At 36.4% G+C, this 18,575-nt stretch overlaps 3 protein-coding genes across 3 annotated transcripts; all 3 read left to right on the plus strand.

The window, feature by feature from the left end:
• The first annotated feature begins 464 nt into the window (after nucleotides 1-464).
• Nucleotides 465-4,853, plus strand: LOC130956501 (mRNA-binding protein puf3-like). The gene is made up of 5 exons (XM_057883553.1): nucleotides 465-2,437; nucleotides 2,526-2,688; nucleotides 3,618-3,781; nucleotides 4,081-4,339; nucleotides 4,481-4,853. The coding sequence occupies exons 1-5, from the start codon at nucleotides 903-905 to the stop codon at nucleotides 4,586-4,588; spliced, it is 2,229 nt and encodes a 742-aa protein (XP_057739536.1). The 5' UTR covers nucleotides 465-902; the 3' UTR covers nucleotides 4,589-4,853.
• A 1,770-nt stretch (nucleotides 4,854-6,623) lies between these two features.
• LOC130955207 (protein LNK1-like) lies at nucleotides 6,624-11,608 on the plus strand. The gene is made up of 8 exons (XM_057882027.1): nucleotides 6,624-6,746; nucleotides 7,409-7,971; nucleotides 8,375-8,852; nucleotides 8,966-9,308; nucleotides 9,553-10,236; nucleotides 10,802-10,863; nucleotides 11,029-11,164; nucleotides 11,243-11,608. The coding sequence occupies exons 3-8, from the start codon at nucleotides 8,536-8,538 to the stop codon at nucleotides 11,345-11,347; spliced, it is 1,647 nt and encodes a 548-aa protein (XP_057738010.1). The 5' UTR covers nucleotides 6,624-6,746; nucleotides 7,409-7,971; nucleotides 8,375-8,535; the 3' UTR covers nucleotides 11,348-11,608.
• A 4,286-nt stretch (nucleotides 11,609-15,894) lies between these two features.
• LOC130956649 (uncharacterized) lies at nucleotides 15,895-16,542 on the plus strand. Its single transcript, XM_057883670.1, has one exon. It carries the CDS (start codon nucleotides 15,895-15,897, stop codon nucleotides 16,540-16,542), a length of 648 nt encoding a protein of 215 aa, XP_057739653.1.
• The last annotated feature ends 2,033 nt before the right edge of the window (nucleotides 16,543-18,575 follow it).

An 18,575-nucleotide genomic window follows, 5' to 3' on the forward strand; every position in this document is an offset into this window, starting at 1 on the left:
AATGAATTGTGGCCCAAATACATGTGCATGGTGCCATGGTCAGTTATAAGGGGAAATCAACAAACATACCAAAGCAATGGAAAGAAAAATCATGATAATAAAATATATTTTTTTAATTTATTTATTTTTAATACAAATTCCAGTTTTACAAGTGCTAAAACACACGCTAATTAGCAAGTAGTAATTACAGAGAAAGATACGAAGACTCTCGGTTAAGATTTTCTCCCCTCATTCCCTTCCTTGCCAAACAAGAATTCAAATATCATTTTCCAATAGCAAATCACCGAAAAAGCTAAGCGTAGAAGAGTACGAAAGAAGATACAGGCGCTATAGCGTGATTTGTTTTCTTCTTCTGCTGCTACCAGTACACACACTCTCTCTCTCTTCTCTTTTGTTTTTATTTTTATAATAATATATAAATATAAATATTTAATTTCAAAAAAAAAAAGAAAAATAGAGTAGAAACTAGAGAGCAGAGTGACTCTTCTTCTTCTTCACCTTCTTCTTCATCATCTTCTTCTCGTTCCAGCTTCAATGGCGTGAGAAACTCCAAACTACAAAGAGTTTAATTTATACTCTACACCGTGCAACGTAACAACCATATCTGAACCTTTAGCACTTGCATGCTTCGTCAAACTTCGCTCAGGAAAAGATCAAAACCCAAATGTTAATGCAAATGCAATCTGAATTCCCTTCAACTTAAGACACCACCTTTGATCGTTCATCAATCACTCAAACGGTTTATCTCTAGTGAGATTCTCTTATTTTAGCCTCTCTTAAACGAGTTATTGCGTTTCCGATTATTTTTCTTCTTCTGATTCTGGGGTTCTAGCGTCTTCTCTTTTTCCTCCTCCTTCAGTTGTTTGTATTTGTTGGTGTCTGAAAGCGTCGTCGTTGTTGTAATGGGGAAAAAGACAGTGAAGGATGATGCTGGAGAGCTAGAAATGTTGCTGAATGAGATCCCTCTTGCAACATCAAACAATCTCATTCATCATTACCGTCATGCTGGTGATGATGAGCATGATCACGATCATGGTCATGGTGTCATGGGTTATGATGTTGATTATGATGACACTTTTGCTCAGATTAAGTATCGATGTGCTTCATCATCCCCTGTTAGTGGTTTATCTCTTCAATCTGATGGTTCTTCCTCAAGCTTTTTCTCCGTTGTTGGATCACCAACACCACCTCCATTGGAGGACCTTACATCCACCATGCCTTGCCCTAACCCTAACACCATCTGGTTGGATTCGAAGGCACCTGATTCAGCTGTGGCTATGAGGAAGAAGGGCAGTGATATTGATGAACTAGGCCTATGTGCCAATTTGAGTAAAATGTATATTGGAAATCAACAAGAGAATCCTAATGGCCTTGCATTTCCTGATTATTATTCTTTGAGTGGAGGAAACAATTCTGTGAATGTTCACGGAGAGCATGGGGATCGTTATGATTTTAGGAGAGGGTTACTTCGATTTCAATGGCCTGTTAGTGATGGATCTCATTGTGCTGCTGAAACAAAAACAGCATTGTTAGGATTAAACCAGGATTGTAACATTGCTAACTTATTTGGATCACAACAGTGTCCTAGGTGGCATGGCAATATGATTCCTCAATCGAATGGTTCTCATGGTTCGATGGGCTCTCCAAGGCATGTGAGGCAGATGAGAAATGGGAACTGTGGCAGAGGAAGTATGGAAGCAGAGCTTGCTGCTTCTTTAAGCAGAAATCCAATGGTTGATGATTTGTTCTATGCACGAAATTATGGAACTAATATAATGGAGGAAAGGGGCATGCCAAGAGCACCTGATTCTCCCCTATGTACTAATTTAAGTCCTTATAGAAGTGTTAGTGGGTCATTGCATTATAACCCTCCTATGTCTAATGTAAGAGCTGTGCCACTTACAAATGCTAGATTAGCACATGGAAGTTTAGATACTATTATTAGTGAGGGAAGCTTCATCATTCAAGGTGAAGGTTCTAACTATGTTGCTAGTAGGGGTTTGAATCGGTCAAGATGTCAGGGTGCTGTGCGTGAAAGTAATTTCACCAAACATCTACAGAGGTCGGAGCTAGAGATTCAGTGCCATGGTTTAGGAACTTATGAGACTCCTAGGAGTCATGGGATTCATGGTCCATTCTCTTTGGAATCCAAGTATAATTCCCTAGCAGAAGTTCGAGGGTACATATATTTAATTGCCAAAGATCAACATGGTTGTAGATTCTTGCAAAGAGTGTTTGAAGAGGGTTTGGCAGAAGATGTTCAAGTGATATTTAACGAGATTGTTGATCATGTAGCTGAACTTATGATGAATTCTTTTGGAAATTACCTCATGCAGAAGTTATTGGATGTCTGTAACGAAGAACAAAGGATGCAGATCATACTCAAGGTTACTATGGAGCCGGGGCAGCTTGTCAGAATCTCATTGAACACTCATGGGTAATCTTGCAACTTATGCAAGTATTGAGATATTATTTTCATTGTGTTGTGGACTTTGACTTTACTTATTTTCCCTTTCTTGTGTCAGCACTCGTGTTGTACAGAAGCTGATTGAGACTCTCAAAACTAGAAGGCAAATTTCTTTGGTTGTATCTGCCCTTGAACCGGGATTCTTGGCTCTCATCAAAGATCTTAATGGAAACCATGTTGTTCAGCATTGTTTGCAATTCCTTAGCAATGAAGATAACAAGGTATGATGCCTACAATATTTAAATCTTCTGTGTATATAGATGGTAAAATAGTCTCAAACATGAAGTTGTTATGGGTGCATGTTAATCTTTCTGCTCTTTTCAGTCTTGCTATATTTCTATGAACTATTCGATATATCCATGATAGATGATTAATGGTCATCTTATGTGAAATAGCAGTTCATTGTGTTCCCATTGTCTCATTCTGTTCTCAACTTCTCAATGTTTGTTTCTCATATTCCTTAAACGCTAAAATCTGTATCATGATGTTCTAACAGCTAATCAGTTTTATTGCACCTCTCTACCAAGTTTGCCTGCATTGTTTAAAAAATTTTAAATTTGAAAAGATACATGACATGGATGTATTTTGGCAATGTGCTTTTCTGTTTGAATGGCAGATATGTAGCTTTGCTAAATCGGTTTGAGCCATATTTATCTCAAACTTATCTTCTATGCAATTTATATAATTCTATAATGTCAATGTAACTTAAATATTTGGATTTATTTTCAGCCAGGGTTCTGTAGATAGGAATTTAATTTTTGACACCATATATTCAAACTTCACTATTGGGCAAATAGCCGTTCCAAGTTCACGTCCATGGCCGGCCTCTGTTATTACTTGATATTGTGATCAGATGTCTTTGTATGTAAGCATGTGGAATGTTTTATTTCACATAAACTACAATTTTTTCTGGTGCAGAGAAGGGAATAGTCTAAAGTAATACATAAGTGACTAAACCATGTCATATTGGATTGGCAGGTCAAATTCATTGGCATTTTCTTGACTAGCAGTTAATTTTGTCACTTTGTACTACTTTTTAAAAAATCAGTGTGTATAAAATGATTAGGTCTTTTCTGCATTTTGTCTCTCTCAAAATTCCATTGCAGTATGGTAATTGCTCTTTCTCTATTTCATTTATTGCATTGAGCAGTTTATATTTGTCGCCGCTGCAAAGTACTGTGTTGACATTGCAACTCATCAACACGGATGTTGTGTTTTACAAAGATGCATTGGTCATTCAAATGGGGAGCATAGAGAGAAACTAATTGCAGAAATATCTGCAAACGCTCTTCTTCTAGCGCAACATCAATACGGGTAACTAGTGGAACTGTACTTCTCACTCTAGCACATAAAAACCCTTAACAGATACTCCTTGTTTTAAGAATGTTATCTTCTTTTCTTTTCCCCAAGCAAATAGTCTTAGCTCTAATGAAATTTCTATGGTAATTGGTAGAGAGATTTTCAAACAATTTTATCGGTGACTAGAAGATGTGCTTTTCTTGAAACAAGTCTGATACTATTTTTTCTGCATCTTTTCAGTATTTGTCCATACAATTTTCATACCTTTTTGTTGTTCCAATCTCTAGTCTCTTGATTCCTTTTGCCTTCTGCAGAAACTACGTCGTACAATTTATCTTGGACTTAAGGACTCCATCTGCGACATCAACCATGAACATGCAATTCGAAGGTAATTATGTGTACATGTCAATGCAGAAGTTCAGTAGCCATGTGGTTGAAAAATGTCTTGCTGTATTCAATGATGAGAATCGGGCTAGAATCATTTGCGAACTGCTCTGCGCGCCTTGCTTCGAACAGTTACTTCAAGATCCTCACGCCAATTATGTCATTCAGTCAGCTCTGCGTTATTCCGAGGTACATAACATAGCCACTTTATTCCTCCTTTTCATTCATTGCTGCTGCCTTCTACTTATAAGAAGTGCACCCAATGATTTTCACATAGTTTTGTGACATTTTCCTTTTTGTTTTCTTTTTCTCGTTTCAACTTTCAACCAGGGCTATGTGCATAATTTACTAGTTGAAGCAGTTGAGTCCTACAAAGCAATTTCAAGAAATAGCCCATATTCCAAGAAGATTTTCTCACAGAAGCTTTTGAAGAAATGATGTATATTCTCTCCTTAGCAGCAAGTGTTATCTGTTGTCCTACATTTTGAAAGAAAGAAAGAAAGAAGATCAATGTAGTTATCAATCTATCTATATATATATACTCATCTAATCTAATATCTTCAAAATATAAGGTAGTTTTGTTCTCATTTGAATATTAGACATGTACCATTTTGTTGACCAGATTCTGAACTACTATTTGGATATTATTATCATCCTGTTAATTATGGTATTCTCATTGACTGAGAATGTAAAGTACTAAAGTGTATAGGACGTTTGCTCTGATCATATATATACTTATATATTTTTTGGCGGTTATTATATGAATATACTTCCAGTCTTTAGTATATGACGCTGTAGTTTTCTTATGAGATACATAGTTCCTTGTTTTCTTCCTTGTTTTAGAATTTAGACTCTCATTACATATTCATATTCGTTTACTACTTATGGAGGTGATGTTCTGCAACAATTTTCTTATCTGTACATATAGTGGTTTTTTAAACTGATAGGAACAGTTATCAATCTTAGAAGACAAGAGGTGCTTATGGGATGGTTTATGTTGTTTTTTATTTATTTTTTATAGAAATAATGTATTGTTTTATTATTTTGATAATAATATGTTTAAACATATAAGCTTGTACATTCATACTTTTATACTATATTCTTTATATAATGCAGATATAGGAAGGACTGCTATATAACTTTTTTTAAAAAAATACTTTATTATATATAATCTCAACTAATTCATTTTTGAGCAATGTTAGGGGCCATCAATTTTTATGATTGTTAGCCATCGACTAGCCATCAATGATAATTTGATGGTGTGAGATTTCATCTAATGGCTCACCTTTCTCTGCTGGTTACATGCTGGCCAAAATTCAATAAAATTGCTGGCTCTCTAGGCTTTTCCATACTAATTATTGTGATTATATAAAAGTTAAAATATATTATCAATTTTTATTATAAAAATTTGATTGTGGACAAATTTAACTTTAAAAGATGTAAATTAAGTTGATATTCATTGAAAATAGAATTACTTTGACAAAATTAGCCAAAATAGATAATTTGTTGGATAATTTCATTAAACGTTTTAGATAATTTTATCGAGTTAATCTATTTTTTTATTAAATCTTCTTGTTACTTTACATGCCATCTTTTGTGAGAATTATTAACTATCAAATTTTTTATGGTCGGAAATGATATTCTAAAGGTTTCTAATCTTAATTTTTTGCATGATTATAGTATACTAAGTTTCTTATTATTAATGGTAAAAATGATTTTTTTTTTTAAAATTTTTGTCAATACCAGCGGAGATGAGGTTAAAAAATTTTGATATGGAAGTAAAATGAGTGATACACTTTAACATGGTAATTTTTTATGTTTTTTAAAATTATGAGAAAAAATTCAGAGTACACAAATCGGAGGGTCCGATTTATGTTTAAAAAAATTGAAAAAACTCGGAGTATACAAATCTGACCATGCGAGTTGTTTAATTTTAAAATTTTGGTTAAGAAATCGCATGGTCCGACTTGTGGTTGGGCAAATATGAATTTCAGAAGCTAGAAAACGGACCCTTTGAGTTGTTTATTATTTTCAATTTTTTTACTAATGGAGAACTCACATGGTCCAAGTTCTATTCCACTGACACCACATAGCTGTGAAGCACCTGTATTCCTATATCCGAGTCTAACTCCACTTTGTTTCCATATTTAAATTAAAAAGTGGCGGAGATGACTAGTGAATGATTATGATATCCCACTTGGAAGAAGGAAAGGCAAGTGTTAAGCAACTAGCCAAGTGGCAATATACTATTAAGAAAAATAAAATTTAAAGAAAAAAAGGAAGCAATGTGTTTTAATCGAAACGCAGCGTTTAAAAGAGTTGGACCAATTAAAACGCAGTAAGTGATCGGATCTTGAGAACCCAGGCTCCCGTCCACGAACTAGATCCGATATCCATCTACCCTGCCACGTGTCCCTTCCTGCGTGATCCCCTCCTCTCCCAACTTGCAAAACAGAAAAGTTGTGGAGTGCAAGTTGGATAGGAACGAAGCTTGTGGAACAAAGCGTCATTCTGTAATAAGAATCTTTGAATCGCTTACTCTCCCTTCTCTTCACCTTCCTCAACCTCTCTTTTCATCTCCTCATTTCTCCTTACGGTAACTTCACTTTCTCTTTTCTTATGTATTTGCTTCGATGCATGTGTCAATGGTTCAATTGCTGCCACTCTTATTATTGTTTTGGATTTTGCTAGTTAATTCATCCTGTTCTTTCTTAATATAGTGAATTGATGAATGAGTTCAGACTGAATAAGCTTAGTGAAGTAGGGCTCTGTTCTGTGATTCTGTTCATAATATCTATGACTTTAGTTAATCATTTCCGCGGTTAGTAAAGAATTGAGTCACTTTAATCACATGAGCTGATTCCTTGCCTTCTTTTCTTTGGATTTTGATTATATTACATGGTTATTTGTTGTAAGTTATTACCCTGTTAAATTGTTGTAAAACCACTTTGGTTGCTCTATCTGCATTTATAATCATGATTTAGTGTGACCACACTTTTCTTTACTGAACATAAGTGCCTTTTGTTCAAAATCATCCAAGAGATTCTCATCTTGGAAACTGCATCATTGAGAGAATCACACTGTTTTGGCTGATTCTTAGGCATAATTAGAGGCTTTTTTTGATTTCGTGTGATAGTAGTCATTAGAATGAGTTTCCTCCTAGGGTAGTCCTGTGATGTCATATCTTTAAAAATGTTCCCTATAATTTTTCATTTCTATATAATCGTAATTCTAAAGTAGTGAAGTCACTTTGAGCAGTTCATGTAAGCTGGAGGACATGTGACATGAAACCCATATTATGACTAATGTTCGGTGGCAGATCTTGGTGTGACAGATAGCAGAAGAATGTGCCCTCATTATTCAAATAATATGAACAACTCTGTAATGTTATTGATGATATCATTATTTGGACTTAATTAGATGTTTTCTTTGCAGTACAGTTTATTTCCAATTGAATTTTACTTTTATACACAAATCCACTTTTCGTCTGTAGCATAATCTTATTTAGGGTGTTGTGCTATCCAAGTCCAAAAAGAGCTAGTGATGAAGCAATGGCTTGTAGTTATTGATAAGACTCCAGAAATACTGCTCTTGAAATCATACTTGTTGGTTGGTGGTAGCTGTTGCTTTGTCACCGTTCTACACAAGTCATTGAATGGTAAAACTAAAACATTAATTTGTATGCCTTTGTACCTTGCTGCCTGCTTTCCATGTCTCCATATTTTATTTGCATCAAGAGATTGACCTTGTAAGAATCGTTGTTAACTGGTCAGGCCTAAGTTAAGCTTCATTAAGGTTCATTTTGGTTCTTGGAATGACAGGTAAAGTGAGTCCTCCTTTTTCTTTTAAATGAGTAATTGAACAACGTTTGGGTTGCATTTTGTGATTTTGGTGGGGGAAGAAAAGGGGGGGGGGGGGGGGGGGGGGGGGGGGGTAGATGGAGCACATTTGCTACTTCTCTCATGATTAGGTTTGATTTCATTTTGGTTCTTGGAATGACAGGTAAAGTGAGTCCTCCTTTTTCTTTTAAATGAGTAATTGAACAACGTTTGGGTTGCATTTTGTGATTTTGGTGGGGGAAGAAAAGGGGGGGGGGGGGGGGGGGTAGATGGAGCACATTTGCTACTTCTCTCATGATTAGGTTTGATGATGTGTTGTGGATTCATAATGTTATTTTTGCTGGGTTATGATTATTTATTGTCTAAATACCTCTTTGTTTTGCAGCTTCAAAATAACGCATGGGATGGATTTGATGTAATGGAGCATCATAGCTGCAAGAAATTAGTTGGGGTTGTATGGTATTAAATAGTAGTGACTTTGTGAATAACCGTGGTACGCAGGATAAAGAGAAACTGTACTTGAGAAATCCAACCCACAAATAAAGGATGCTGGAAAAGGGTTCATGGTCTCACACACCTGAGGGTGTGTTTTCTTGTGACAGTGACTCATATGTAGAATTGAAAAGGTTAACATCAGATGATACTGACATGTCTGGTCACTGTTTCAAGAGCAGCAATATGGATTGTGGTGGTGATGAGCTTTGTACTGATGACACTCTCCTGAGAGACAAGTCTGTTGTTGAAGATGGTACTGTTAGTCAATATCCAATTAATCAGATGTCTCAAGATGATAACGAATTCAGTTTTCTTGATAGTGATGGGTGGCTGGATATAGAGAACTTTGAAGATGTTGACAGAATGTTGTAGGAAACTCTTCTGTTTGACACAAATCTTCTAATCTTCCATTTGATGTGAAATGCCGATCAATGTATTGCGCCTGTCATATAAATATCTTAATATCATTTTTATATCGCAGGAATTATGATTTAACTTTTGGAATGGGAAGTCTCAATAATGAAGAGGAGTTCTGCTGGCTATCGTCTTCTCGTGACGCTGAAGGTTCTGATGATGCTTTGAAGTCTGACTTCAAATTTTCATGTGCAGAAATAAGTCCATTGAAAAGTATGTCTGACTATGATATGGGTTCCAAGGAAGATATTAAAGGTCTTCCAATCAATGATTCCAACAAAATATTATCTTCTGCTGATAGAAAAGTTAGGTCTCAAATGGATGTTGATGATAATGGCATCCCTCCTACGAGTTTCAATGAATCAGGAAAGAAATCCAGCAATACAGCTGACTTGGTGCCAAAAGAAAAGGTTGGTTACTGTTTCACCATTTTTTTTGATGATGGAAAATTGAACTTTTCTTTTATTGTAACACACAATTGGAAAGACCAGTAGTCTTAACTGTCATTTTCTGGGTAAATGTTGGATTTATACGGTTTCCATTTTCCAATAGGTTCTGAATGCATACTCTGTTTTATTAGGGAGAACCTATAAACTGGGATGAATTGTTTATTCATTAGTGTATGACAAAAAGTCACTATGTATAATGTTGCAGAGGAAGATGGCAAAGTCGTTAGCAGGAAGACAAAAAAATAGTTACCTAGAAAATGATGATTCCATGCATCAATATACTCCTCTGGAGCAGTATGAAGATATACATCAACACTTTGGAGCCTCTTCCAGTGGGATCACTTCTGTTGATAGCATCCAGAAACAAAAGTTGAGCTCAGATTCTGATCCTTTAGGTTGCATGCAGACACAAATTCCATTAATGCACCTAGACTTGAGTCAAACTCCAAATCACACTTCCCTCTTTCCGACTTTTTCTAAATCAAGATCCAAGCAAAGTGAGCATCCATCAGCTTCTCTTAAAGAATCATCTTGTGCCTCAAACATGGAGAGTTCTCATGGTCATTCTTTGGAAGCTGCTACCTTGAAATCAGATGAAAAAGGAGAAAAGTTGTATCCCTGCCATGATAAACACACGTTATCTAGGAGTGTCAAAAGTGACGGTGTGCCAAGAGAAATGCCATTTTGTGGTCCAGGTTCAGCTCAGAAGGTAGATAATCAGTTTGAAAATGAAAATGAAGGCCACAGTGAAGTTCATGGAGTACGCATAGGGTTTTCTCCAGAAATAGACTCATCAACTGTGCAGGAAAGCTCATCCATGAGCTCTGCACTGAACAGCAACTCACTTGAAGCAAACAGCTTTTGCCAGCTGCAACAGGTCATGGATCAGGTATTGGAATCTTCTTTGGTGTCCTAGTTTGATCCTGTTTATTCTTGGATTTTTAATCTTAAGAAAAGAGTGTGATTACCTCAACATTGCACCCTACTCCAGTTTAGCTTAAAGATGACTTTTGATTTTGGTTACGTATGCATAATTCTAAGGCAAAAAGATGATGTAATGTAAACTTATTTAAATGTCCAAGTTACATAAATTAAGATGCTTCCTGGTGAAATGTCAAAGTAATAAATTTGTGGCATATTGTGGGCTTTGTTCCATATGTAAATCAGGAAGAAATAGTCTCTCCTCCCTGGTAGGTCTATCTATCCTTTTTGTGGGTGGCATTATCTTCAAGGTCTAGTGACTCTTTGAAGTTTGGCACTGCCATCAGTGTTTTTAAGGCATGTGCGTGATATTCTTTCTTTTCCTTTTTAATTATTTGGTAAGTAAAAGGCTGAAGGTTTCAAGATGTAAAGCTTTAATGCTAAAATTGTTATCTATTTATAATTATTACTGCAAGTTCATCAGTTTCATTGATTATAATTTACTTCGGTAACAAAATTTTGCTTGGCTGCAGTTGGATATTAGAACCAAATTGTGCCTAGCATGCAAATCAATGGTGCCACATAATGGTAGCAGGTATTGGTTGCTGTCTTCACTTCAGTTTTATTGCTCATAGTTATAAGTACTTAATGTCACTATGTCAGTGCATAGAAAGTACTGTTAAACAAACTTTTTTAATTTATTGCAGAAATATAATGCTATTTAATCTTCTTGATAAGTATAACCTGCAACTTCATTCAGGTGTATGGGATTCATGGATATGGAAACTGACACAAACCCCATTGATCGATCTATAGCACACTTACTGTTTCACAGACCCCATGATCAATCAATGTCGCATCCTTATGATACTATACCTTCCAAATCCAGTGCCACGGTATGCTCTCTTTAATTCTATACATGTTTAAATGATTGTTTGATCCTTGCTTCATTTTCTTTATTCAATTGATGATAGATACATGGGTCACTGATCAATTCACCACTAAAGACTGAGAAACACGTTTGTCTAGAAGACTCTTCTACTGGAGTGGGAAAGAAGACCGTAGGAGGTAACACCTAATCAGTGTCTAAATCAGCTTTGTCACATTTAGCTGTTTGTATAATGATGATTTTTTTCAAGGGCATATATGTATAATTATTCGGGCTTACTTAGATCCTGTAGTTAACTTGTAATTCATTTTTCTGCTTTGGATTTAGATGCCATCATACTGATCCATCATAAGGTGGTATTTATGATGATGACGATTAACGAGTAATGTAATGGTACGCTGACAAATCCTTTCATGCAAGAGAAGATCACAATTTTCAATACTTAAAAAAGTATTTCATATTATGTTATATGAATAATTATTATATATGAATTTTTGTAGTTAAAAACTTAAAACAAAGAAAATAGGAAGTTGTAGAGTCTTCTTCAATCGTAGGATGTGGAAATATATAGAGAAATTATTTCTTTCCCAAACACAATATAACTAAGCACAGATATGTAGTAGTCATGTGCAAATTGCAAGCATATATGAGAAAAAAAATATCATAGGTTATCCCCTTAATTTTAATTTGGAATTGTAGAAAATCCTGTTACGTTCTTCCAAAATACGAGATAAGATCAAACAAAAGTGGCTCACACACAATCGCAATAAACTTTGTCAAATGACATAAGATACATTTTGAATAACTGGTATCAGAGTAAAGTGCAATTTGGCCCCCGGTTTTGGATTGACGATTATATGTATGGAAATTAGGTAATTGTCTCAAATCAAATCGTTACTTTAAGACGTAAAAAGTATTATACATCTTCCAATTATTATTACTAAAGCCTCAACAGGCAGCCCTTTTTCTATTGTTTTTCTCAAAAATCACTCGAGTCATTTTGCTATTTTTTTTAGGTCGAATTATTCTATTTGTCCTTATAATTTTGAGAAATTTTCAATTAGATTATCATATTTTTTTCTTTTACTTTGGTCTCTGTACCAATTTTTTTTTAACTAGGTCCTTCTTAACAGTAATTAGTTTAATTGTATAGGGATCCAAGTAAAAAAAAAAATTGGTGCAGGGACCCAAATTAAAAAAAAAAATTTAGGGACTCAATTAAAATTTTTTTTTGTGCAAGTACTCAATTAAAAGAAAAAAAATATAGGGACCCAATTAAAAATTTGGCGAAACTATAAAGACCAACAAAGTAATTAAACTTTTTTTTAGTAAAATTTTGTATTTGTTACCAAATTTTGTTTGAGGCTGAAAAAATTTGAATGTGGTAGAATTATCAAATGTATATGTCTAAAAATAGTATTGATAATGTGGTTAATGCAAGTATTTTATAGTTAGCGATATAATTATTTATTAATTTTTTTTATCTGTTTAAATTTTTAAAAGAAGTAATTTCATAATATGATATTAGAGTTTTATGATCTAACTACCGTGACTATTCAGCCACTTCTCTATTATTTTTTATCACAGGGGTGGATCCAGGCGTACTCATAAAAAAAAAATCTATATTTATAGATGTTTTGCAACTATTTTCATACAGAGCTGTAATAGTTTCAAAACAGAGGTCGTCAATGGAACTCTTAACAAAACATCCTGAAGTTCTAGTGTTCTTTTCTTTTCCAACACTAGAAATTCCCAAGGATCTAATGAAAGTTTTATTTCTAGTAGGCAGGATTCTTAGACAAGAGACAAGCCTAGAGCATACGTGAAACTAAAAAGCAAAGATAGGCATACTAAAGAATCAAGTTTTGAGAGAGAGAGAGAGAGAGAGAGAGAGAGAGAGAGAGAGAGAGAGAGAGAGAGAGAGAGAGAATTTTAGCAAGTAATCTTATCTCCTACTACAATAATATATGAGGACAAACAACTTTAAACAGACTACTAAGATCTAGACACGTGGAGGATGAGGATAAGGATCCGATCAACTCCATTATTACACTTTTACTACATACATAATTATTTGGCTAAGGGCCAAAACTTAGTGATGGACTCATGTTCCGTGATATCATCTATGTGTTCTAAATGTGGAGCAAATACGGTTGCATCTTCTTGCTGAAAATAGTAATCACCAAGTCTTTCATAGGCAGTAAACGGCTCTTCAGTTGGTTCTTTAGTGTCATCATCAATTCCTGCATCCACATATGTTGGACTGGATAAGAGTGGATAAATCCTTGTATCTGGTTCTTCTTCATAGTTGTAAGTATTTTGAGAAAGTGGTGAATTATCCCATGGGTTTGAGTCTTAAGCGAGTGATGGGGTTGGAAAAGAGATGAACCCAATAAGAAAATTAGTTTGAAATTACCGTAACTCTTCTTGTATTGTTCTTGTTGTTCCCGAGGAGCTAGAACCATCTTCTTCTTGGCAGAGAGAAAATCCTTCAATAATTTTCAATAGTGTATTGATATCAGGGTTATTGAAAAAAGTAAGATGTTTGACAAGATTGTTGAGACAGCTTTTTTCATCTGTGGGCCACATCTTTGAATACCCTACTATGTTGATGTTGCATCTTGTATAGAGGATTTTTTGCTTGTAATGAAACTATCTCCTTAGAACAAAAGAGCAATAGAATTTTTGCTTTTTTTTTTGTCAGGAATATTCCATATTCCATGAGCTTCCAGTACATTGTAAAGTTTTCCTCGTCATGTTGGGATAGGGGCAAACATAGTTAGAAGTTGTTCAAGGAGTGACCCCCATAATTACTTATCACAAAGCAGGTGATATATGGCAAGAGCGGGAACAACTATGGCGCAATCATATTGAGCAGAAAGTGCCCACATGAACTATAATATTTCTTCTGGAATTGGTCCCTTGATGATGGGAATGATGTAGTAAGGAAAGTCGATATCAAATATCTAGGGTTGGCTGTTATCTGCGTAACAAGGAGGAGCCTGTGTAACCAGTAAAACAGACATTGTCGTGCCAGAGTTTTTACTTCAGTGAGACTTGTTGGCTTGCCTGAGAAACGAAAAGGCTCTGCTAGTCTTTTATAAAAATGATGGTCTTGAGGGCAGTCTGGAAGAGGAAATGTTGGTGGATTGATGGTGTTCATGGTTAAAAGGTGGAGGATTTTTGGTGGAGACTCTTTATTAGGATGAGAGAGAAAATCAGCTATTATGTTATGGTTTCCCTTGATGAACTTAGCTGTGAATTTATAGCGGAAAAACTAATCTTTCCATCTCAAGAGTTGTGAATCTGGAAGTGTCTTCCCATTGGCATCCAAAATTGATGAAAATGATGTGTTGTCTATTTCCATGATAAAGTGGTAAGGACTTAGATGAAAGTTGAATTTCTCTATCTCTCTTTTGACTGCAAAAATTTCTTTGTATGTGGCATGGTAATGCTTTTTTGATTCTTTGAATTGTCTATTGGCATGTGCACAGTAATGTCTTGTTCTATCAATCTCTTCAAGTAGAATAGCTCTCCAGTAATTATCACTAGTATCAATTTGCAGAATGCGTTGTCCTCTGCTAGAGATTTTTAATAGAGGGAGTTTTTGAGCTACTTCTTTTAAGTGCCCGACAACTGCTAATTGTTCAGGACCCCAAGGTGGAAGGTTGCCTTTTCAGCATCTTTTATAACTGACTTGTGTGCCTAGTCACATCTGGAATAAAGTCATGGATATAGTTCACAATGCCCAAAAACGGTTGGACTTGTTTTGTCGACAGGTGGTCGTTAGGAAAATTTAACAGTTCTTTGGAAATGTGATCTCATGGTTGAAAAAATCCATCCCGAAAGGTCATTTCCAAAAATTCAATTTGGGCCTGTCCAATGTGACTTTTTTTCGGAGATAACATGATTCCATTTTTCTCAATAATGGTAGCAAATTGGGCCAAGAGAGTTTGATGAGTTGAACTATCTTTTGAGAACAGGAGAATGTCATCTATAAAGATTAGGGCTGAATAGAGTTTGGGCTCAAAGATTTTGATCATAGTCTTTTGGAATAATGATGGATTCACCTTTAATCCAAATGGCATGACAGTCCATTGGTATTATGCATCAGGTATACAAAAACTTGTTTTGTATCTATCTTCAGGATGAATACCAAGCTGCCAAAATGCAGCTTTTAGATTAAACTTGCTAAAAACCTTAGCATCGCTGAGGTGAGAGGTGATGACATTGATTCTGGGTAGGGAAAATTTGTCATCTTGCAAGAATGTATTTAAGGGTTTGTAATCAATGACTAATCTCTTTTTGCCTCGGATTTATTCTGATCTTTTCTCAACATAGAAGGTTTGACACGTTCAATTGGATGGTGTGGGTTCAATCAATTCTTGGTTTAACAATGCAGCACATTCTTCCTTGGCTAATTTTAAATCTTGGTCCTGTCCAATGTGACTTTTTTTTTGCAGATAACACGATTTCATATTTCTCAATAATGGGAGCAAATTGGGCCAAGAGAGTTTGATGAGTTGAACTATCTTTTGAGAACAGGAGAATGTCATCTATGTAGATTAGAGCTGAATGGAGTATGGGCTCAAAGATTTTGATCATGGTCTTTTGGAATAATGATGGAGCCACCTTTAATCCAAATGGCATGACAATCCATTGGTATTGTGCATCAGGTATATAAAACCCTATTTTGTGTCTATCTTTAGGATGAATACCAAGCAGCCACAGTAGGATATGAGTTGCTACAGATGTGGGAAGTATCATTCAAGGCCATGCAGGTTTGGGACTGGGGTCTTTTACTCCTGTGGGCAGCCGGAACACTTGGCTAGTAGTTGCCTAGAGAAGAAGAGGTATGAGACAGGCAGAGTGCAGCAACCAGGAAGGGTATACACTACTTCTTCAATAGGCGCTAAGGGGTCAGAGGCATTGATAAGAGGTAACTATGGAATGGTAGGTAAAACTTTGAATGCTTTGTTTGATTTTGGGGTTTCACATACTTTTATTGCATTTGAGAAGGATGATGAGCTAGGATTGAAATTAGTAGTACTGGGGTATAATTTAAAGGTATATAATTCTACCCACGAGGATATGGTGACTAGATTAGGGTGCCCCCAAGTTCCTTTTCGAGTACAAGGGCGTGATTTCGTGCATAACTTAATTTGTTTGCCGATGACTGGTCTTGATCTCATTCTGGGATTGGACTGGTTATCCAAGAACCGCGTTCGACTAGATTGCTCAGCGAAAACAGTGTATTTCATGCCTGAAGGCACTGAAGGGCCGGTTGTAGTGAATAACTACTACTTGAATTCCATGACGGTGGACTGTTCTGGGGCCGAATGTCAGGGCGGGGATATTGTTGTTAGTTGCGGGTGTTTCGAGTGATGATAAGAACTTGGAACAAATCCCGGTTGTGTGTGAGTTTCCAGAGGTATCCCTTAATGATATTGATGAATTTTCACCAAAACGGGAAGTTGAGTTTGCTATTGATTTAATACATGGGGCCGGACCAATCTCGAGTGCTCCTTACAGGATGTCGCCTCTAGAAATGGCCGAATTGAAGTCTCAACTGGAGGATCTGTTGGGTAAGAATTTCATTCGACCAAGTGTATCTCCGTGGGGTGCGCCAGTATTACTGGTGAAGAAGAAAGATGGAACCATGCGCTTATGTGTTGACTATAGGCAGCTGAATAAAGTTACAGTGAAGAATAAATACCCGTTGATGGACCAGTTACGGGGAGCTGGTGTGTTCTCTAAGATTGATCTACGATCCGGATACCACCAGATAAAGGTCAGAGATGAGGATATTCCTAAAACTGCTTTCAGAACGCGCTATGGCCACTATGAATATACCGTGATGTCTTTCGGACTAACTAATGCTCCGGCGATATTCATGGATTACATGAACAGAATTTTCCATCCATATCTAGATAAGTTTGTTGTTGTGTTTATTGACGACATTCTTATCTATTCTAAGACCGAGGATGAGCATGTAGAACACTTGCGAACAGTGCTACAAATTTTGAAGGATAGGAAGTTGTATGCCAAGCTATCCAAGTGTGAGTTTTGGAAGTCTGAGATGAAATTTCTTGGTCATGTGGTGAGTAAGCAAGGAATAATAGTGGATCCTGCTAAGGTTGAGGTGGTGATGAATTGGGAGCGGCCAACTTCAGTGACGGAAATCAGGAGTTTCTTAGGCTTGGCGGGTTATTATCGAAGGTTCATTAAAGAGTTTTCACAGCTCGCTTTGCCCTTGACCAAGCTGACCAGGAAGGATGTTCTTTTTGTATGGACTCCCGAGTGTGATGAGAGTTTCCTTGCCTTAAAGCAGAGATTGACTACTGCCCATGTATTAGTGTTGCCTGAGCCGAGAGAACCATTCGAGGTGTACTGTGATGCATCTTTGAAAGGTTTGGGATGCGTGTTGATGCAGCATCATAAGATTGTAGCTTATTCCTCCGTCAGCTAAGGCCACATGAAAGAAACTATCCGACTCATGATTTGGAACATGCAGCCATTGTCTTTGCCTTAAAAATTTGGAGGCATTATCTCTATGGAGTAAAATTTCAAGTCTTCTCGGAACATAAGAGTTTGAAATACCTGTTTGAGCAAAAAGAATTGAATATGCGTCAAAGGAGGTGGATGGAACTCCTGAAGGATTACGACTTCGAGCTAAACTACCATCCGGGAAAGGCGAATATAGTGGCAGATACCTTGAGTAGGAAATTCCTGTGTGCTTCTTGGATGATATTGAGAGAGGAAGAGTTGTTGAGAGCCTTCCAAGGATTGAAACTGGAAATCAGAGAAGAGTTTGGGACTTTATGCCTAAGCCAATTACAGATCTCGAGCGACTTCAAGGCTGAATTGTTAAAGGCTCATCAGAATGACCAAGAATTGTATAAGATTTTTCCAGCGATTGAGAAAGGCAAGCAATGGAGAGTGTCAGAAGATAAAGATGGGTTGTGGAGGTTTAAGGGCCGGATAATTGTGCCAGATATCGGGGATTTGCGACAGAGCATATTGGAGGAAGCTCACAAGAGCGGGTTCTCCATTCATCATGGAAGGACCAAGATGTACCAAGACTTAAAGACAATGTTCTGGTGACCAGGAATGAAAAATGGTGTGGCGTTACATGTTTCCAAATTCCTAACTTGTCAGGAAGTCAAGATTGAATACCAAAGGTCAGTCGGAACCCTTCAACCTTTGGAAATTTCACAGTGGAAATGGGAGAGCATTGCTATGGATTTTGTGTTGGGCTTACCAAGAACTCGGATAGGTTGTGATGCCATTTGGGTAGTTATAGACCAACTGACCAAGTGAGCTCATTTTTTGCCTATTAGGATAAGTTGTACTATGGAGGAGTTGGCGCGTTTATACATAAAGGAGATTGTAAGACTATATGGCATACCTTCCACCAT

Source organism: Arachis stenosperma, chromosome 10, assembly GCF_014773155.1.
Source record: "Arachis stenosperma cultivar V10309 chromosome 10, arast.V10309.gnm1.PFL2, whole genome shotgun sequence".
Taxonomy (NCBI): Eukaryota; Viridiplantae; Streptophyta; class Magnoliopsida; order Fabales; family Fabaceae; genus Arachis; species Arachis stenosperma.